Source organism: Suricata suricatta, chromosome 2, assembly GCF_006229205.1.
Source record: "Suricata suricatta isolate VVHF042 chromosome 2, meerkat_22Aug2017_6uvM2_HiC, whole genome shotgun sequence".
NCBI classification, from domain to species: domain Eukaryota; kingdom Metazoa; phylum Chordata; class Mammalia; order Carnivora; family Herpestidae; genus Suricata; species Suricata suricatta.
The window spans coordinates 153,724,976-153,748,299 of NC_043701.1; the positions used below are offsets into that span (position 1 = coordinate 153,724,976).

Below are 23,324 nucleotides of genomic sequence, written 5' to 3' on the forward strand. Positions count from 1 at the left end.
CAACAAAATATTTTGATGATATACTCTAAATTTAAAGAAAAAAACCACTGGGGCACCTGGGTGGCTCAGTCAGTTAAGTTGCTGACTTTGGCTCAAGTCATGATCTCACAGTTCATAAGTGTAAGCCCAGCATCGGGCTCTGTGCCGACAGTTTAGAGCCCAGAGCCGGCTTCGGATTCTGTGTCTCCCCCTCTCTCTGCCCCTCCCCTCAGCCACACTCTGTCTCTCAAAAAAATGAACATTAAAAAAAAATTAAAGAAAAGAACCATGAACATATCAAACTCTAAATTGATTTGTTTTTTTTACAGTGGCTTCTCTATGGATTTTAGGATTGAACAAATGAACAAATGAGGTTTCTCACTGTTGGAGAAAGGAGTTATAAATATGGAAATAAGGAAGACTAGAACAAACCTGTGACATTAGAATGGGTTTGGAGTTATCCTTATAAATTCATTGCTTTTCATATATTGATAGACCTAGAGATGAATCACATGTGACTCTGTGTGCCTGTGCCCGGGGCTGAGTCTGTCCACTGAGAAGGCCTACAAGCAATGACCTAAAGAGCAGTGAGCATCTACTACCCGGATCTTGGTTTTCACATGATAATCCCACTACGAGGGACAGAATTCTTCAGAAAATTGGTGATTTCAGGGCTGGGTCAGAGCAGTACAAGATGAGCCCAGAACATGCTACTGTGTCACTTTGCACATCTGCTGACAGACAGACTGAGAGAGTGTCCACCGTGATTATCAGAAATCCTGATCATGGAAAGCCACCATGCTGTCCAGATTAGCATGGTATAAGGATAGTCTGGCCAGTGCTGATGAGAAGAATAAGGAAGAAAAAGGCTGAAGAACACCCAAAAACATAATCAAAATAGAGGGGTGGCCAGGGCTTTACTAATTCTCTCGAGAAAGAGGATTGAACGTTAATACCACAACCAGACTGCATATCAGAACACTTATGCTTAAGTTAACTTAAACCTACAATTCTCCTTCAATATCATCTTTATAATATAGAATATTTTATTTTTTAAATGTTTATTCATTTATTTTGAGAGAGAGAGAGAGAGAGAGAGAGAGAGAGAGAGAGAGAGAGCATGAATGGGGGAGGTGCAGAGAGAGGAAGGAGAGAGAGAGTCCCAAGCAGGCTCCATGCTGTCAGTGCAGAGGGAGACACAGGGCTCAATCTCATGAACTGTGAGATCATGACCTGAGCCAAAATCAAGAGTCCGCCACTTCAAACCAGAAAAGACTCTTAAATACAGAGAACAATCTGAGGGTTGATGGGGGAGGGAGGGGAAAATGGGTGATGGCCACTGAGGAGGGCACTTGGTGGGATGAGCACTGGGTGTGGTATGTAAGCGATGAACCATAGGAATCTGCCCCAAAAACCAAAAGCACACTTTACACACTGTATGTTAGCCAATTTGACAATAAATTGTATTTAAAAAAAAAAGTCGGCTCCTTAACCAACTGAGCCACCCAGGTGCCCCCATCAAACAATATCTTCAGATTTTGCTGTAGATTCTTAGATCAGGTATATTCTGGGACCCCCACATGTATTGGTCCTGCCCTGACAGAGGTTACACCTTAGAAAAAATTAATACTAATATAATCTGGAAATCAAAACACTAATCACAGATGGATTTTATCAGTACCTAATAGAAGTGATTTAGTATCTTTGACTTGCTCAGAGATATCCCAACCATGTGCCCCTTCTCACCAATGCCAACTAGATGGAAAATTACAGATACCACATCTATGCAGTTTCACCAGAGGGAACCTCCCCCTCCTACCAAGGAAAGTTCCCTCTAGTTTACAAAAAGAGCATAAAATGTCAGGCACTGGCTCCTCCCAGCCCACCTCTCCCCACAGTGGAGAGGTTTGCTCCTTTAACAATAGAGCTCTAAGGGCTGTTTATTTCTATTGGCATGAACCATTCTCCACACCACTCCCAACTGTGGTAGAACCTGTGGGTTGTCCCCCAGTTTGATATACACCCCCCTTTCCTTATTAAGAGAACTTTTATCTGGCCTATGCCAACCCAAGCATAAGATGGCACTTCCCAGTCCCCTTCTAGTAAGATGATTGTATGACTAGATTCTGGCCAATGGAAAATGAGTAGAAATCAAGTGTGTGACTTCTGGGTCTTTCTCTTCAAGGGAAAGGCCTGTGCCATCGACTTCTCCATCCCCTTTCCCTCAGGCTGGAGGGCAGCCTAGACCATGCAGACAACAACAACTCCCTAGTGACGGCAGAGCAAGAAGGGGGAAGGAGTGCGGGTCCCCAACATCTCTGAACCTCCATACCAGCCTTAGATCACTGACCTCAACTGTTACTAAAGAAATAGCTCTTATCACTATATTCTGAGATCTTGTATTAGAGGGGCCTAGCTTGTAGCTAATACATAATTCACTCTGTCTAGTGGAAAGGAAATGTAGAAACGATAAACTTACCAGCCGTTCTGCCATGGCGAGGAGCGTGTTCACCGCATCCAGGCGATGACTGATGTCCTCCCAGTATGAAGTCAGGGTAACAACTGGCTTTGTGTGGGCCCAAGGCAAGTAATAATAGTAGTTTCCTGGTGGAGAACATTGAGGGGCAGTGAACACTGGACACCTGAACAACATGGCATTTAAGAGATGTGCAAACTGGGCTACAAGTTAATCTACATGCTTGGGGAATTGTTTGGGGTGATTGGGTTTTTAAATTTTATTCGATGGAGCCATGGAGGGATAAATAGAAAGTTTTTATATTTTCAACCTGTCTTGAAAATCTCTCTAAAATACCCTAGTAAGCCGAACACAATAATTTTAGGATCTTGTAGTGTGGTTCAGGATCCTGTGTCTGAACATCACCAATGATTACATAACACTGCAGCAGCAAAAAGAGAGAGTATGGGAGTTTAGATTATATGCATTTGTACCTGTAAAGTGCTAGTCTAAGTATTTTTGTTGGAATTGGAGCAAGAAGAAAAGGATTTTCTGTTTTCCAAAGCATGGATCCAAGGGGGTTAGTATTACTTAGAACCCTACAGGGGTTAAGAATTATCAGCAAACCTTTTCTAGTACATTTTATATTTTTACAGTATTTGTTCAAAAATTAGGTAAAAATTATGGCAATATCTGTTGGAACATTTGATCAGACTGTCTCTCTCCTTTCTGTATACTCTTAAACCATTTGTTGATGCCTTTATTGGGCATTCTCATCCTCCACCTTCTTGTTTTATACACTAGACTTATTTTATACACTAGAATGTACACTCCTTAAAAGTAGGGACTGTTTCTCATTCCCATTTGTTCAAACACAGCTATTTAGTCCTTGCAGCAACTCTGGAGAAGATGAAACTGAAGGTTAGAATTGAGTGATGTGTCTAAGGTCATAGTGCTGGTGAGTAACAGAATGAAGACCAGAAGCTTCATTTTCCAGGGCCTGAGTCAGAGTCCCATCCATTTCAACTACTCCATCAAGAGCACTTTGGGGCTTGCCAGGGTGAAGTTGGGCAGGGTGGGAGCTGATATGGGGGAAGCTCAGAGTTCAGCAATTCACCATCTTATGATTTTAAAAAACAGCCAGTGTGAAAGTTAAACATGGGTAGGGAGTCTGGGGGTCAGACTCTGGCAAAGAGCTTGCAACTGCTTTGGTTTGAACTATCTCGAAGGTGCTTGAACTCCGGCCGCCTCTTTTCCCCATTTAATCCTTTCTTTCCACTAAGCATATGCTGAAGAAAATGGCTGCCAAATGGAGAGCACATTGGGTGCTTCTTGTCCTGTGGTGCACCCACTGTAAACATGTAAGGAGAGGATGGTTAGAGGGAGTCTTACCATCAAATATGGCACGGCTGTACTGAGTAGTTGATGCCAAAGGCTTACAAGTCGTATCAAACTTGTTGCCGTAATTCCCAATGCTGACTTCAAACTGAATGGCCTCACCAACATCTTGCAACATGGTGGCTGAATGGAACACAGCAGACAGGCTATACTTCCGCCTTCGTTGGTATTTCTATAAGGTATGGGCAGACATGAGGCTCAGTGAAACTCCTTCGGCTCTTATTTACATGGGGGTGTCTAGCAGATGTTCATTCTAAAGCTAATAATTGGTGTTGAATTAAGTATCAGTAGAGAATGTTCTTAAATTTAGCAGTTTCTCTTGTACTCATTCAAGTGGGCAAAGATGGAAGTACCAGGATGTTTACTGAAATGCTGACTGAAATAGAGGAAAAAAAAAATGAAAACAATACAAATGTCCATCAATAGGTCACTGGTTAAACAACCTATGTTACATCCGTATAATGGAATAAAGTTTTAAAAAAAGGTAGATTCATAAGTGCAAATGTATTTTTAAGTGAACCCATTAATTATATATTTTAATATTGGTGTATGCATGGAGAATATGTAGAAGAATAGAAATAAAATTGTTAACAGTTATACTGGGAAGGTAGAGCAATTATGGATAACCACACATTCTAACTTATATGTTTATAATTGTTCGAATTGCTTGAGTATAAACATTGTTTTTAAATGTTTACTTTTGAGAGAGCAAGCCTGAGAGAAAGAGAGGACAGAGGATCCAAAGCAGGTTCTGCACTGACAGCAGGGAGCCTGATCAGGGCTCAAGTTCGCTAGCCATGAGATCATGACTTGAGCAGAACTCGGATGCTTAACTGACTAAACCACCCCGGCACTCCTTAAGTATTAATTTTCTAGCCAGAAACAACAATGAAGATTTTTTTTCCATAATATTTTATTGTCAAATTGTTTTCCATACAATACCCAGTGCTCTTCCCCTTAAGTGCCCTCCTCCATCACCACCACCTCTTTTCAATAAAGATTTTTTAATGTAAGATTTTTAAATTAACTGAATTTAGGTGAACTTATTTTTCTATTTTCTGAAATAGAAATCAAACATTGTTTTTTCCTTTCTCTCTTTTTAAAAAAATTACTGGGGGGTACCTGAGGACTTAGTCATTTAAGCACACGACTTCGGCTCAGGTCATGATCTCACGGTTCCTGGATTCAAGCCCCACATCAGGCTCCCACATCAGACTCTGTGCTGACAGCTCAGAGCCTGGAGCCTGCTTGGGATTCTGTGTCTCCCTCCTTCTCTGCCCCTCCCCCGCTTGCACTCTGTCTCTCTCAAAAATAAACATTAAAAAAAGTATCAGTTTATTGAGTGTGTGTGTGTGAGGGAGTTGAACATAGGACCAAAAATGACCACTCTGAGGATCTTTCAGCCTAGCAGAAATGACCATGAGCCCTTCAGGCCTTAATCTGAGCACAGAAAGTCTCCTGAATCCACATCCTGCCCCAAATCCTTGCTTAGATGTCATCTCTCCTTCTTTGTGGCTCATATCCTCACTGATCTTTGGATACTCTGACTTCTTCAGTCAAACAGCTGTGCAATGGTTTAAATTGCTGCCCTTCTTTCTGTCCTAGGCATTCTGCTACTTAACACTGTCCACATCTAGAGTCTGTTCTGGATCTCTGTCGGTATTCAATCTCTGTAGACACTTGTCAAGCTTAGGGGTGAGAATACCAGGGTTACATTGGCTACATGCTTCACTAGAGAGCTCATGGAGACCCACGAATGGTGATACTCAAATTGTTTGACAGATTTCTCACCGTGCCAAGCTTACTTTGAAAGCCCTTAGACAAGGAACTCCCAGATCTGTACTCCTTCAATTTGAGACTTGGAGGCCACACTGCTATCAAACTTTGGCAGATGCTGATTTGCTGTTGCTGGATTTGCTCTTTTGCATTCCCACCTGGCTACTAATTCGTGCACCATAATCTAAGTAGCAAAGTAATGACACATTTCACCTCTGAGAAGCCAACAAAAATACTTGATCCCTGTAGGATATTTATTAACTGATTTTCTTTTCTTTTGTTATTCATCCACATCAGGGCCTTTATTCTGTTAAATGTATCACAATCATGGGTAGACCTGCCTTGTAGGATGTAAGAACATGTTCCTCCATTCACAGAAGTACTTAGACAACAGTATCAAAAATTTCTTTTTTAAAATTGTGGTGACACACACAGAACCTAAAATTCTCTGTATAAACCATGTTTCAGGGTGCAGCTTGGTGGCCTTAGGGACATTCACACTGTTGTGCTCCCATCACCATCTATCCACAAAACTCTGCCCGTCTTACAAAATTGAAACCTTGTACCCGTTACACCCCAACTCCCCATTCCCACCTCCTTTCTGTTTCCCGGAGTTTGACTACCCTGGGTGTCTCAGGTAAGCTGAATCAAACAATATTTCTCCTTTTGTGACTGGCTTATTTCACTTAGTGCAATGCCCTCAAGGTTTAGTCACGTTATAGCATGTGTCAGAGTTTCCTCCTTTTTAGGACTAAATAATTCTCCATTGTTTAAAAGATAAACTGGAGCACGTTAAAACTTTTTAAGATTTTCTTTGAGCAAACAGACTGGACTGGGTGTGACAAAGCGGAAGTTAAGAGTGCTCCACCTACATGAGTTGAGGAAAGACTTTCAGACAGCAAATGTGGAAGGAAGGCAAAAAAATTATTTGATTGGTGAAAGCGTAAGTGACTGCTTATTTGGAAAAGCCTAGTTGTTCGCTTACGTAGGCTGCCCAGGCACTACAGCCGCTTCTGTCTACTGGCACCCTTGTTGAATAAGTTTAGCAGTGTATATATACCGCATTGGTTTATCCATTCATCTATCAAAGGATTGCTTTCAATGGATTGCTTCTACCGTTTGGTAATTGTGAATAATGCTGGGTGTACTGGGGCGCCTGAGTGGTTCAGTTAGTTAAGCGTCCGATTTCAGCTCAGGTCACCATCTCACGGTTGGCGGGTTCGAGCCCCACATCAGGCTGTGTGTTGAATGCTTCCTCAGAGCCTGGAGCCTGCATCAGATTTTGTGTCTCCTCTCTCTGACCCTCCTCACTCATGTTCTGTCTACTCTATCTCTCAAAAAATAAATGTAAAAAAACCCAAAACAAAACATGGGTGTACTAACATCCACTTGAGTCCCTGCTTTCAATTCTTTTGGGTATATACACGGCAGGAGATTTAGGAATCACATGGTAATTCTATTTTTAACTTCTTGAGGACTGTTTTTAAGAGCATCTGACAGTGACTGTAGTTTGTTGTCTTGAAGAACCACAGGACATGCCACTATTACAAAATCTCTGTTTTGGTTAAAAGGATTTTTGACATGGTACAGTAGAAACCCCCGACAGGATTTCATCAGAAATCCCTCTGAGTCGCAATTTTTTGAAAGTCTTTCCAAAACATTGGTTTGGAAACTTAGCTGCATATATTGAATTACCGGACGGGCTTTAATATATCCTTAAAGCTGGGCCCCACATCCCAGACACCCCCCTAGCACTGCACACTTAACAATTTTCCTACTTACATTAGTCCACCGTCACTTTGGCAGAGGGAGTGTTGGAGACTTTTGTCACTTGTCAGGAGTCCCCTTAACTACCCATAACTAGGCCTCCTAAACTATCCAGGGTTCAGGAATGCTGTTAAAAATCTGAGTTTGGTTTAAATTTTGTGAAAATTTGAAAGCAGGAATTTCTTTGTAGTAGTCAGAACATATATATATATAGCTTACCTTCTTCGTAAACCATCTGGGATGATATAAGAGAAGGAAATGAGCAAACATATGAAACATAATTTGGGGCCTACACCAGGGGCCCCCCAAATGATCCACATTTAGGCTGGAGCCATCTCCTAACCCAGGGGGTGCAGAGAAGAGAGAAGGCGCATGGGGAGGCTGGGGAAAGCGGGGGGAGGCCCCTTTCGGCTGGGTTGGCTCTGCTTTGCACACATCTACATGACCACGATTCCACTGGGTCTCCCTGGATTTTCCTGAGCAGAGCTCGCAGTCAGCTGCACCCAGTAGCACCCTCACGCTGGACAGTTTGGGCTCTAAGACAGTCATTTGGGTTTGGGCCATCGCCACAAGCTGCTCAAGATGGTGCTGCAAACTGATCACTTCACGGGTCCAAGCTCCACAGGGGCAGGTGATCTACCATCTGCTCACCGGCCCCAGAGCCAGACTCTGGACTTCACAGCCTAGAAGTCCACCCTTCTCTCAGCCCTTCCCACTTCCCCTGTGCCCGCAGGGCTCAAACAGGTGGAGAGAAGAAGGAATAAACAACAAAGTTTAGAAAAGTCAGGAGCCTCAGCTTTTGTTCCTGCGTGGCCTTCAGGCAAAACTGCTCATAACGGGGAAATTTAAAGAATGTAAATTATAATCTACTAGATACTGATGGATGTTTCTTTGACTTTGCAGGGCCTTGGTGCTCTCTTTCTAATCATCAAAGACCAGTGTGTGTTGTAGATGGAGGTGGTATATAAAATAGAGTTTTCGAAGTAAATCTGGAGAAGGCGTGCTTTTTGTCAAGCAGAATACTGAAAAGGAGTAACAAGTAATAGCTCTTAAAAGTGGCTGTGGGACCACCAGGCATGGGACATTAAGGATCAGTGACAAGCAGACTGTGCCAAAGAAAACTGTCCAACTTGCCCCACTTAGTCTATTTACTAAAGGCAACTGACAGCCAGCAAAGCTGGTGGAAGAATCTGAATGTATTATTTCAAGGAATAGTTGTTGAGCACTTATGTAGGCCAGACTATTGGGAGAATTCAAGGAGGTTCTAACTGAGCAGAAGACAGAATGCATGTTCACAAAGTGGTCCCAAAATATGTTAGGTCACACACAAGAAGACTGAGGAGGAGTAGGGTGGAAGTGGTCTAGGAACATATCCCAGATGGTGAAGACAAAACAATGGGGTCCTTCAGTGACTGGGAAGGTTTCTAGAAACCAGCAGGTATCCTAATAGGACAGGGATTGCCACACTTCATCTTCTTCTACCTGCCTGATGCCTTCGGGAAGTGGCCAGGTTGAATCCAGCTGCATCTCTTCAAGGGTCTCTTGACCAGAGCAACAGGCCAGTTCCACTCTCAGGAGTGGGGTGGCTCTGTGCTCTGGCAACTGAGGAGTAAAAATTCTCTCTCCCTCCTGTGCTCCTCCTTTACTCTCACAGGACAACCACACTCTGAACACTTCTGACAGCAGCCATGTAGGGGATTTTCCCACACCACACAATTCTGCAACACCAGTTGGGTGTCCTACATTTAACTCAATTCTGACACTATCTACCCAGAAGCAGAAGGTGAGTCAGTCCCACAAGACTGCCCTATCCCTACTTCAGATGCCAATCGAAAGTCCAGGTTCTGATCTATCAGGTATAAATTGGAGGCCCCCATGGCTGCCTCCTCAGGTTTGATTAACTTACTAGAGCAGCTCACAAAACTACTTACTGGTTACCAGTTTATTATAACAGGATATGAGAAAGGCTACAGATGGATATCCAGGTAGACATAGGACAAGGTATGTGGAAGGGACACGGGGCCTCCACGTCCTCTCCAGGCACAGTCCTCTCCTCAAGCCTGCATGTATTCACCATCCCAGAAGCTCTCTGAATCCTGTATTTTGGGGATTTTTATGGAGGCTTCATCACATATGTGTGATGGATCATTAACCCAATTTCTAGCCCCTCTGGGGCAACAGGGGGTGGGGCAGAAAGCGCCAAGCTTCTAATCATGTCTTGGTCTTTCTCATGAGTAGCTTCAATCTAGGAGCCCATAAGAGTCGCCTCACCAGAACAAAAGACTCTCCTACCTCTCAGGAAATTCCAAGAGATTTAGAAGCTCAGTGTCAGGAACCAGGGTCGGAGAGCAAACACTTGTACTATTATTTCGCAGCAACCAAGTTGCCCGCTTGAGCACTACCAGAAGTTTCCTTACTTGCATATGACCTGGAACACAGGATCTCTGGAAATGGGGAAAGGGTCAGGATCAACCTCTGGGCTGATGGCTCCTGGTGGTTACACACATCTGCTCATCTCCCTCTTACCAGGCTCCCGGCTGCCTGCCTTGTGGCTAGGTCTCCAGAATCTCAGCTCCTCTCCTGCTTTTTACTGTTTCTGGGATTTTAGTTTATAGATTTCATTTTTGCCTTTATTAAATTTATGACATAAGCCATTTTGCTGTCTGGGTTTAATTATTTGGATCAAAGTATCTTTGTTTTCTATTTCAGTTTATAAAAAGCCATTCTTTTATACTGTTGACATATACTGTGGAGATTGTATATTGTTGGCTCTTTGTTTTTTGAGTTTCATTTTGATTTTACTTTTACTAAATTTGTGACACATGCTTTTTCGCCTGTATATGTTTAATTATTTGGAGTAAAAAAGAAAAAAGAATTCAGTTTTGCATTCTAGCTACCACACTTTGTTGAGCCTCTCCCTATCCCTTCCCTTTCCCCTGCTCCATTATGAGTGCTTACAACAACAAGACAGACCATGGACTTAAATTCTGTTCCAGTGACAGAACAAAGAGGCACTGTAACTGCTGAGAACGCATGGCGGCATTTCTGCCTGACCCCAAGTTGCAGCTGGCATCTTGAAGTGCCAGTCTATTACAGCCCAAGTCTAGACCACCCATGCCATACTAGGTATCTCCATGGAGGCCTTTGGGTGGTTTCTAGCTATTTTCTTCCATGATTCTGGCAGTAAATGGCATGTAAGCTGCTCCAGTTTTCCATCCACCTCTCTTCTCTTTCCTTTTTCTAAACTTGTTCTTAAGATCTGTTATTGTTATATAGAAACCAACTTGACAATAAACTAAACTAAACTACAATCTGTTAGGATTCCTCGACTTCAGAATCGATGCAGCATGGGATGCATAGAAAGACCCTCACCAGGATCTTATTGACCAGGGGAACCTGTTGCTTTTGGCTCTGTGTCTCTTTCACAAGTAAACAACCAAAACAAAATGAGTTTACATTGCATGATCCCACAACATACATTTCTTATAGAGATTCTTTTTTGATTTATGACCTAGTCTGCAGGAATAATGTTGGAAAAGTCAGGATAAGTCCAGTACTCAATGTCTTCAAGTATCCCTTTTTGTTACTATGTTATGGTAAATTTATTATTTGCAAGAATTATGTTCCTGAGATCATAGCAAACCCCAAAAGTCAAGAATATCACAATATTCTATCATTACCCCTATCAAATATAACAAAGTAACTGAAAACCCTGGGGGACTTCTTCAGACCCTACGTAAGAGTTGTGCGCCTGTGTCGGGAATAGAGAAACACAGAGTCTCACTCTCACAGACATGCAGACTGGGTGGCAGCTAGGTGCACTGACCGGCACTCACAGACCTGCTTTCCTGCACACTGGACTCAATTTCTCAGCTCAGCAAAATCACTCCTCACTACACATCAGAAACTCTCAGATAACTCAAGAGTGGTCAAAACCATTAATGCTAAATTCAAGCACGGCATTATGGCACCATTGGTAGGATGATAAGTGGCAAATGGTATTATTTATGTGTCTGTATATCAGTGGGAATAGGTAGGATGATAAAGAGTAGAGTCATGGAGAGAGACTTGATAATTTCTTCAAGCCTTCTCTCCCAAGAGTTACTGTCATAACCTGGCCTTTATATCCACTTGTTTGAGAGGTTGATTCAGGAAACAGAAGTGCCCTAAAGTTTTTTATTGTATAAAAAAATTGGGAAAACTATGACTTAAAATTTCTAAGCGGTTTCTGATTCTAGAAGTAGAGATATGAATTCACATTCAAGGCAGACCATTGCTTTGCTTTAGGCAACTTCCTTGGATGGACCTTTAACTAAAATATAAAACAAACACCTACCAGGGTTCTTTTACAACTTAAATAACCTGAATTCTACTGTTTCATTTGGTAACATGAACTGTTAAGTGTATGTTTTAGCCAGAACTGTGTTATAATCTGTGCTCGGGTAGGGGGAGAAGTGATCTTTCCCAGTGAGAACTTGGGCTGATGCCCTGTTGCTTGCTGGTGGTCATGTAACGTTCCTTCCTGAGGCCGAGGAGTGGAGACAGAGGCAGCCTGGGAGAGAATGTGTGGCACAGTCTTTTCTCATAGGGGAAGAGGAAGGCACTGGATTGAAATCTGTGTGGCTCACGAATAACTGGAGTACTAGTGTTTCAAACACGCCAGGACTGAAAAATCCAGGATATACTGCTTTGGACTCTAACCTCCTAATGTTGTTTCTTGGGAGTCCATGAACAAGACCACAATGGTCTGGGGAGAAGGGAGAGTTTCCTCTAAAGGGAGTAGATATCCTCCTGGTCACTCATCCTAAAAAGGACAAATCTCACAACAGGCAGACATGACACTCTTAGAACGAAGGAAAAAACCCTTGTTTGAGCGGGAATTCAGGGCACTTGACACGGACTCTGAGGCAGCCATGTGGAGAGGGTGGTGTTGGGAGTAGGGGCAGATGGGGAGCTAAGTCCTGCCATAATAGGCAGGCTAGAGAGAGACAGGGAGGCCAACCGTGAGAGATCCAGAAAGTTGGTCTGAGCCCAGGGGCTTTGAGACCTGCCATCTCTAGCAGCCATTTCAAGTTACTCATTTCAGTTTCCCTACTCTTGTTCCAGACTGGAGGTAAAAACTTTTCTAAAATTGCCACTTGGTTTCTGATGTAATGCAGAGAAATAAGAGAAGGATCTATCCCATGCCTGGAATGGAGGGGAAGGCAAAGGAAGCTTGTTGGGTCGGGGGTGGAATCCAGCAAGGAGCGGCCCTGGGCAGAGGGCCATCAGTGAGCTGGCTGCTCTGGCAAAAAATTCAGATTTCCAGAACACATAAGCATCAACCTGGGATTCTCAGAAATGGTTGGGGGATGATGTGGTGTACACATACAAAATGGACCGAGAAAGAAGGAAATCCTATCTTTTGTGACAACATGCACGGGCCTAGAGGGCATCATGCTAAGCGAGATAAACCAGACGGAGAAAGACAAACACTGTATGATCTCACTTCTATGTAGAACCTAAACAAGCCAGACTCATAAAGACAGAGTAGAAGACGGTTACCAGGAGTTGGGGGAATTGGGAAGATGTTGGTCACAGTGTACAAACTTGTAGTTAGAAGACAAATACATTCTGGGGATGCAATGCAGCGCAGAGTGATTCTAGTCAATGATGCCTCAAAGTCGCTGAGAGACTAGGTCTGAAATGTTCTCACCACAGAAAGGAAATGATAATTATGTGACGTGACGGCAGTGTTATGGAACACTACAGTGGTAATCATATTGCAATATACAAATATACCAAGTCAACACGCTGTGTGCCTTAAACTCACACGGTGCTATGTGTTAAATTTCTAGAAGTCAAAAAATAAAAATATAAATAAAGTAGCATATTTACTTTAAAAAGTCATAATAATGGTATAGGATGTGTTGGGTATGGTTCAGTGAGCGATAGAGACAGGGCTAATGTTGGGTTATCCATCACGTATGTTAACAAATCTGTACTGCAGATGGCAATTAATTGACAAGGAAAAATTGAGCATCTTACAATTCAATGACAGTGATATTCTTCTTCTGGGATTTATTACCTTGAGTCATTAACACTGACATTTGAATTTACTAGGAAATCTGTACATCTGTAGCTTTCTACCATATGGATCATGGGCACTTACATTGTGTCCATAGAGGAGAAGGAGCTGATCGGAAAAAAAAAAAAAGAAAGAAAAGAAAAAGAAACCAGTTGGGGAGGTGAATTTGGAAGATTTCTGTCTTCAAGGAGGAATTAATATAAACATCCCCTCACACGCTGGGAAGCCTGAGACATGCCTGCTTCTGAAAGTGGAAATGATGACTGGTGGTGCCCATGCCTCTCGGCTCTTGTGGCCACTTCCCCGTGACCACACAGTCCCAGTTAGCAAGCAGGCCATTCCATTTGTAGGTATCACTGCTCTTGCCAGTTTTCCGTAGGGTATTATCACAAAAGATGAAGCAAGCCTATCACCCCATGCAGCTGTTTTAGATACATAGATCAAGATGGTGTTAAATAGATCAAGAGGTACTTGCTATCACTCAGGGCTCCAACTCTGCCACAGCTGACCCTTCAGTCCTTGATGTCCCCGCTTGCTCAGACAGGCCAGCATTAGCCATCCACCACCAATCCCCTGACACACTCTTTTCCATACCCCAAGCATCACGCACACTCCAACAATTACCTCCACAACCAGCAGGTCATCACTGGAAATGGGCTCAAGTTTTTTGTCAGGTGGGGTCTTTTCAAGGAAAGTGCTTAATTCAACCAAGATCCTGCCTCTGTAGGCAACTCCTTCTCCCTGAAAGGCAATAACACAGGATTATTCCTGCAGGCACAAACAACAGCAAAAAGAACTATCTCTCGTCAGGCTAATGTAGCTACAACTTACTGTTTCCTCCCCACAATCCTAACCTCAAACTCAATTGGTCAATAACTCTCTCAGTGGGATTCAGGTCTTTGGTATCTGAAAGAAAAGTTATTGACCTCTGGTAAGGTCCCAAAGGGAGCAGGGGGGCCAGGGCTGAAAGGGATCTTAGGTATGACTGAGGTCAGAGGTTTCACACCATGCTCTGGATCCTGAAGGGGTTCCCAGAGGCTGGGGGTGGAGTGGGAGTGGAAGGTACTCAAAGTCTCCCTCACCCTACTTGAGTAGAACAGCTCTGCATTTATCTGTGTCAACTTGGCTCCTTCCCTCGTCTTCTCAGGAAGGGAAGGCTGCCATGTTGGCAACCAGGGCGAGTCTCAGAGTAGCCAGGAAATAAAAGGGGAAGATGTTCTGGGTGCGGCTGAGCATAAGGATGAAGAGCGGATACTCTTCCCTCCATATCTGGCAGAGCTGGCAACAGAATTTTCTGGAGAGGAAGGGAAGGCTTCTATTTCCACAGCCAGTCCTTTACCCCTGCTCCCTTAGGGCTTTCTCTCTTCATCAGTCCCTTTCTTAGGGACTTCAGAGCTGACTCAAAGACATTATTTTGGCTTTTAATGTGCTGGAAAGAGCATTTCCCATCTCTGGGCCTCCATATCCTCATATATAAAATGAAGATGTTGGATTGGATCAGGAATAGAAGTTCCTTCAGGCATGTCACCTCCAATCATTTGGTAAATTGCTAGAGCACAGTATTGAACAGAATTCTGAGGCAGCACATTTGCTGGTTGGAAAGAGCCAGCGTTGATCACTGACATCTGCCCTAAATGCAGGACTGGGGACACAGCCATGCTGTGCATTTGAAATTGTCAAATTAGATAGTCACCAGGATCCTTTCCTAACCTTGTATTTGAAGACTTGAGGAGTGTGGGACTTCTGTCCTTCAATACTTGATCAGTCACATGTCAGGTATATGTGTGTGGGGGTGGGGGGGGCGTTCCCTAGATATGATACTAATTATAACCATTATAAGAAGGAATCACATTAATCAGTGTTCCATTAGTAACAAACCTTAATTGGGAAACTAACCTTGCCAGTATTTAGCTCATCATAGGGGTCTGGGAATCCAGTGTATTCTCTGGGGCTTCCATAAAGGTTCAGATAACAAGGTCCAAATGTTGGAACAAAACCCACCTCTGTTTCTCCTGTATTTGCTGAGAGAGAACATCATTATTAGCTTTTAGGCTTTTAACACTCCATCTATTGAAATAAATATTAGTTATTAGTTAGCCAAGTGAGACTATTTTCCTCTAATATGTGAGTTAGTTGTATTAGCGCAAATTACAAGCACTTGTGAGACTTCCGTATTTCCCTTTTCTTATTACTATAAAACATTAAATAAAAAATTCAGGGGATAGTTCAGGTAAACTTATGTTGTTATTACAGAAAGATAATGCTGTGCAAATGAAAGAATAATAAGACTTTCAAGTTGATCTTCACATTTTTTGCAAGTTTATAATTGTATTGTATTAAATGTGTCATCGGTCATTGGGATAAAAGATCATACTGTTTGGGGAAGTCATTTAAATTATGTATACCAGATTAACTGCATTTGTTCCCCCAAATTCCACTTAGACTAAAATAGTTTGTACAAATATGGCATATGCTATTAAAAATACAAGACATTAAAAATTTTTTATATATAACAATGAACTGTCTGCCTTTGGTTATGGCCATATATTTATAAGCAACGTAAAGTCCCCATTCAAACATTCTTTCTCTAATGAGCATCCAAAACGCTCCACATTTCTGCTGCCTTGTCTTAACAAGACTGCTCCCCGGGGCAGTGCAGGGAACTGCGGGGAAGGTAAAGAAATAGTGGAGTCAAAGGGAGATTGCACGTGAAGATGGGGGAGTGTCTCCAACCATCTAAACGGCTCCCATATGGAAGAAGGATGGATTTGTTTCCAAAAACACAGTAAAGGCCACTGATGGGTGCTACAAGGGGGCATTCTTTATTTCACTCAATATAAGTAAGATCTTTCTGGGAATTACAGATGTTGAGCAATGAGACAGATCTCACTGGTGACAGAGAAAATGTTGAGACCAGGGCTTTCAGGATAATCATCAAGACATTTTCTCTATGAATGAGAAATTAACCACATCACTGCTACGACCCTTTCCAACTCTATGCTTAAATGTAAGGGAGAAAGATAGATGTGGATCAGCAGGCGAGCAGAACGTCCATTAATGAACAGTTGACCAAACTGTATATAAACATGCTCTTACAATTTTTAAAACTTATTATGTGAGGTTCTTATACCATGTATAAATGGGCTTGGGCACTTTTGAGAAGAGATAGGAACCATACACATTGGCAGAAATTAGTTAAAGTCCAATCTTAGTGAAAAAAGCAAGAGAAAAGAAACATTTAAATTAAGATGTAGGAAAGTTAGCAACTGAGAGCCTAATGGTGAGATTTGGTAACACCCTGGGGTGCCATATTTCACACCTGTTTGGAAACTTCTTGTGAAACCCAAATGGGGACCAAGAATTTTTCCAAAATAGATTTGCCTGGATTGTGCTGCCCTGTTACCAAATGAGCAAGGGGAAATGAATATTATATCTGGACATATGAATTGGTTTGGGTTTATCTAGTCTGCCATATGGAACATGACAAAGTTGACTACTTTATTATTAATAAGCAGGGTTTTGATTACTTTCCTTTTGCTAGAATATCTGTTGTGAGGATCTATAGCAGAGAACTAAAGCAGAGATTCAAAGTGAGAAAAGGAAGTCTCTTCCAGAAGTCGAATCACAGAATGTTCAAGAATGGACATTAAAACTCTTGCACCATAGTCATGCCGCATTATGGATGGCCAGATTGAAGCCCATAGAAGTGACATGACTTGTCAAAGGTCCCTGAAGATGAGGCCCAGGTCTTGAGTTTCATAGTTCTAGTACACCACCCATCCCTCTGGTCTAGCCCCACCTCACCCCTAGCCAGTTCCCATGGGTGACTTAATATGTTGTCATGAGTATTTGCTTTTCATTAAAGATTTCCAAGGATGGAGACAATCATTATCAATAATGATCTACTGCATGTTACTGTGATATCAACAGTCTCACTGTATTTATCCAGGCAAATCTCTTTTCAGGTATTTAAAACCCTTTGGCTTGCTGGTTATGCATTAATATGGTGAACCTTTCTTCTCTGGGTTTATGCCTCAGCATGGTCTCCAGGGACAGCCTATTCTCTCACAAGTCTCTTCCTGCCTCCAAACTTCCCTCACCAGTATTTTCTTGCACAACTGTCACATCAAACTTCCAATGACCGTCCTCAAAAGCCTATACTACATAAAATAAAAATTATTTAGCCTGGCCACCAGCCTTTACCTCTGACCTGCTTTTCAAACAATATTTTCCACACTTCATTCACCTCTCTGAATTCTGGATTTCTGTTAAGGTATCACTTTATATTTTAATTTTTGAATCTTAAAATAGCTGCCTATTTCTGTGACTACATTATAAATTCCTTTGGTGGGTGGGGAAGGATTCAAACATACTTAATTTTGATTCCTTAAACACCATGGACTGGTTCTACTATGAGGAACTACCACACAAATATTCTTGAATTGATTGGACAAATGATTGAAGGAATGAAGTGTTACCAAATCTGCCAAGTTTGTTATAAAATTAAAGCCTACTTCGTATTCGTATAAAGTCTGAGTATAAGATATTAAGATTGATTTTTAAAAACAAATATGAATGAGGCGTTGTGCCAGGAACACAAAGGCAGACAATAATGCTTCACATCTGCACAGAGCTTCTGTGTGCAAAGTTTTCTCACTGCAGTATCTCTTTTCCCTTCTCACCACAACCCTGGGTAATTAGCACCGCAGGGATTATCGTGTTTACTTGAAAGACGACAAAATTCTGTAAACCTCATCTATTTGGGGAACAATAATATTAGGAGAGTTGCGATGGTCAAATATGAGACCACTGAGCAAACTTGCAAAGAGTGGCCAGTGCTGTGCAGATGAAAGAATGTTATGATCCCCCTGTTTGAAAGATGAAGTCCTTCAATGTATAATCATTCAGTGTCTTCCAACCTAGAGATCCACGTTCAAAGTGAGGGGCAGTTACTGTGTACATTTTGGACAACTGATCTTGGGCCCCATGTCTCTACCTACTGAACAAAAGCAACAATAACAGACAGGGTTACCGCTCACAAACAGTTACCTACAATGGCACCTGATAGGATGGTATGCAGTCAGGCGAGAACGTGAGATGGTAGCAAAGCCCGATTAGCACATTTGTTTTAATCTCAGCCATGCAGGACAACCACACAGCACAAATACAAAAATTAAAACTAGAGCAAAACTTCTTTTGAGACAGCAAAATGTCAAAAAAAAGCTCCTAAAGATAGTCAATTAATACATTCTTAATAAGGCAACAGTAAATAGGAAAATCTAGAAGAGAGCAAAATTACAAAGCATAAACCTGTATACGATGCAGCCCCAGATCCCGAAGATGACAAATCTATATAGTAAAAATACGATTGGTTAAACAAGAGAAACACGGGCATTATAGAAGAGACAATGAAAAAGTTAATCAAATCCAGTGCTAGGTAAGTGGTTTAGCAACACCAGAAAAAACACCAAATTCAGACCCAAGTGACGATCCTTTTGTCATTTATACCAGTCTCATCGGCTGTATGCAAAATGGCTCGAACCTTTGTGATAACTGGCAGAAGCCCCACACAGTAAATAACTCCAATCCCTCTGGTCCCAAGGCAGCAACACATCTGAGAAGAGCTATCTTCTCACTACCAGAGGGGGCCTGGTGAAGTTATCAACATTTCATACTTTTAATAAAACGTGTACTTGTCTTATAGATATAAGACTTAACTGGAACCAAGGCCAGAAAATCCAAGTTAATTTAGTCTGAGGCTGTTGCAGGCCAGGGTTTGTGGTTTATGATACACTATGCTTTTGGGTTTTTTTGGGGGGGGGTATCTGCTGCCTCTTGTTACTTTGACACCCATAACAGACAGTCTGCAGGGCTTTTAAGGAGAGAAGGCCTCAGAGACAAGGCTGAAAAGTGCATGTAACAATTTCTGGTTTGAATGCTTCTGGGTGTTACTGCCGTATCACTACAAAAAATGCTTACACCAATAAACCTGGATACTTACCACCAGGTAATTACGACTTTTTGCCAATGATAAATGGATGTAACTCACCTTGCCCTGCCCCCTCCCGCATAGTTTTGGTATGATTTTTCACTACCCTGTGGGTTGCCATTATGATTTAATCTAGTCTTTATTTCTGGAATCCTCACTTGGTAAGACAAGGCTACCATCCTGTCTACCCTTCCTCCACTTGCCTCCCTCCTTCCACTTCTAGTCTATCTTCTATACTTCTGCATCGTAATAGGCAATAACATTCACATTCCTTTCAGAGCTTTGGCTTTAGGCATCAAAGAAAAAAATTAAAAAACAATAGTGATGCTAACAGTATAGCACCCATATAAATACTGCTCTCTGCAGAGGAGAGACTCATGATTACATTTCTTTTGTTACAGCTCCAGTCACACAGCCCAGGACATGCAGATGGGATCTTCCTTAGTTTCTAGCACTTACTAAAAAATAATGGCCACATGTGACTTTATATCTGAAATATCTTCTTTGTTCAGCATTTGGTTTTTCTTGGAATTTCAAATTGCCTTTTTTTTTTTTCTTCGAGAGAGAGGAAATCTCTATTTTCCTCATGATATCTCTTCAGGTTCTTATTCATGCTATACATTGGATTCAGGTATTTTTTTAAACCTATAAAGTTTCCTCTTACACAAAATGAGGATGAGAGGAACCTTGAGTTTCTCAAGACAATATTCTATCTCGAGTGCTCTCACATACTTTCCCAGTATGTTTAATACATTAGCCATTACAAGCATTTTTGTTATTTTTGTTTTGGCAACAAAAATCAGCTGCTGATATTATTGATATGTTAGCATTAAATTTTTCTCTCTTACCATCTTTGCTTCTCTCCTTCATTTCCTGTTACAATTTCTGGTGTATGCACAGAATCCCAATGCCAGGTATAGGCAAGTAGTTCTCAGTATGGAGAACAACAAAAAGAAAAGTGTATTTGTTATCAATGCTTGTTAGCATGAAAACAAAATACACATTATTGTAAGGAGTGGAGATTTTATGACTCATTGCTACCTGATATCCTTGTTCCTGCTAAAGAAGTCAGTGGAGAAAGGAGTATTATTTTATATTTAGATGGACTGGAGTCAATATCACTCTAACACATAGGATACCAACACTCTGTATTGACAGCCAAAAGTTTATAAAATAGCTACTGGTAAGAGGTTTTAGATGAGACCAAGAAAACCAAGTTCTTCAAACTATGAGTTGCCTTCATTATTAACTACTAATCAATTGTTCTGCTGGTCATCACCAAAACATCGCTGAAATAGTTCACTAGGCTCATCACTTTTGGCTTTTGAGAAAACAAGTCCTTTGCCAGGTAGCCATTCCAGTTCATTCTGCTGCAGAAGTTCTGCACCCTGTCTAGTTCCAGGTCAGCTGAGCGACTTACCTTCCACCTCCCCACCAGAGGCAGCAATCTTAGAAAGGTATAGATACGTTGTTCCAACGACATCATTTTTAGTAAGACGGTCCCTGTGTAAAAAGAACAGGTTAAGGCTTCTACCTATGAAGACACAGCTTCACTTCAGCGATAATAAGGTTGAGTTGGAAAAGACCCTAGACCTCATAACTCATCCTGTCCAGTAGGCCTCAAGCTTTACTGTACATAAAGAATCACCTGGAAACCCCAGCTCTCATCTCTTATCCAAGCTTTTGATTCAATAAAAGCAGGGGTCGGAAACAAGTACCTGCATTTACACAAGTATATACCTCAACTGATTCGGATGTGATGGTCTTCCAACTACCTGCTGAGAAACGTTAATAGGGCAATTCATTTCAGCTACAGAAACTGAGGTTTTGACAGAGAGGTCAAGGGACTTGCCTGTGGCCACTCAATACCATTGTCATAAAGTGAATGAGTCAATAATAAATATATAATGGGTGTAATGTAATCACATTACATAGAATAAGTTTGTGTATCTTATTTTATCATGTTCATACATTTTACTTTGATGGTTTAACAACACAGGGAGAACAATTCCCTTCCAATTCAATTCAAATATTTACTGAGCACCTACTATGTAACAGCTGAGGGCAGTTGCTTGCCTAGAACCTAAATCTTACTTGTATGGTAGGAGCAAGTATTCCCACTACAAGTATATACAATGTTATTGTTAATCTTTCCACGAATATCACAGAGTTTGCAAGTCTAACCCACGAAGTGGTCTCTGGCTGGGCCAATAGTAGGAGTAAAAAATGAGGTTCTATTAATAACATCTCTCTGCTTAATTCAGCCTCTTTTGTTTTGTTTTGTTTTGAAGATACCATATGTTTTCATTCATATGTGGAACAGGAGAAACTTAACAGAGGACCATGGGGAAGGTGAAGGGGAAAACTAGTTAAGGAGAGGGCAGGAGACAAACCATAAGAGACTCAAATACTGAGAACTGGGTGTTATATGGAAACCAACTTGACAATAAACTATAAAAGAAAAAATAAAGCTTACTTATTTATTTTAAGAGAGAGAGAGAGAGAGAGAGAGAAAGAATCACAAGCAGGATCTGCACTATTGGTGCAGAGCCTGATGTGGGGCTCAAAACTCACAAACCGTGAGATCATGACCTGAGCCAAAACCAAGAGTCAGATGTTCAACCTACTGAGCCTCCCAGGCACCCCATCTAGTGGTGTACCCCCTCTGAAATCTAAGACCCCATGGGAGAGAGGAACTGTTCAGTATTTGGGGGAAAGATTATACTACAGTGTAATATTATTACACCATATTGTAGTAGTAGTCTATGTTACATATAATACTATACATTGTGTAGTATACTAATATTAGATTATAAAAAGTGACTAATGAAACACAGTTTTCATGAGAAAAAGTATTTTTAAGGATATTAAGCCATATACATGGTTCTTGAATCTTTTCTGTTCATCCGAAAGGATCTAGGCTACCTTTAAAGAACTCTTAGCTTCCCCTCAATTGTGTAACTACAGAGTATGTAACCTGACATTTGGATCCAAGGATTCCTTAAACAGGGCCTCTCCCTGCATCCTAGTCTACACCATTGCCTTGGAGAGGGCAGATCTGGTCAGAAAGTAACCACATTTGCAGTGACCAGGGACAACTCTGGGATGGCTCAATCCACAACTGCAAAGCCAATAAGCCAGAGTCGTCACCTAAACTCTATAGGTCCACAGCCACATCCCTGAGGGTTCCTGAAGCCCACGGAACACATTCAGAATGTTGCCTAAGGGTCTCAAGTGCTTAAATCAAGCTTTCACTCACTGGAAGGTTTTTGTTTTGTTTTGTTTTGTTTGTTTTCATGACCCCTCTATGACCCTCAATGAACTCTGATGTGGTTATCAAACAAAATGAAACTTACTGACCTCCTCCCAACGTGCCCTGTTGCCATAGTACTGAGGAGGTGCTAATGCAAAAGCCAAATACATTCTGCCAAAGGAAAAACTATGGGCACAGCCAGACAGGGTAGACGCCCAACTCAGTCTCTAACTATCTGAGTGACTGTGAGCAAGTTACCTCACCTCTCTGAGCCTTAGTATCTTCATCTGTAAAATGAACTAATAGTAGTCTCTAATTCATAAGGTTACTCTAAAGACTAAATGGGATATTGCAGTTAAGTCATATGGCACAGCACCAAGAGTGCTCAAAAAATGGTAGCTGACACCAGGGTAAACACTGATGATGAGGATGATGATGGTATTTGCTATTTTCAGTCTCGAGGAGTTAAGGACTGCCAACTGAGTGCCTCATCCAGCTAGAACATACACAAGAACGGCCTTATCATGGCCAACCCCCATTAGGAGGGCCGTCTAGTTAAACTTCCCTCAGAGCCTCTCCATGAATTTTCTTTGCATTCAGTCAGATAGGTACCTTTGTCCATTTTTCTTTCCAAAATAAC

At 41.7% G+C, this 23,324-nt stretch overlaps 1 protein-coding gene across 1 annotated transcript in view; it reads right to left on the minus strand.

The window, feature by feature from the left end:
• Positions 1–23,324, minus strand: part of MYOF (myoferlin) — a 147,204-nt gene that overhangs the window by 60,338 nt on the left and 63,542 nt on the right. Inside the window, exons 16-21 of the mRNA XM_029920143.1 lie at positions 20,852–20,934; positions 18,753–18,791; positions 15,339–15,463; positions 14,067–14,183; positions 3,827–4,004; positions 2,459–2,583 (exon numbers count right to left, since the gene is read on the minus strand). Of these exons, the coding sequence (XP_029776003.1) occupies positions 2,459–2,583; positions 3,827–4,004; positions 14,067–14,183; positions 15,339–15,463; positions 18,753–18,791; positions 20,852–20,934 (667 nt within the window). The remainder of the gene's footprint in view (positions 1–2,458; positions 2,584–3,826; positions 4,005–14,066; positions 14,184–15,338; positions 15,464–18,752; positions 18,792–20,851; positions 20,935–23,324) is intronic.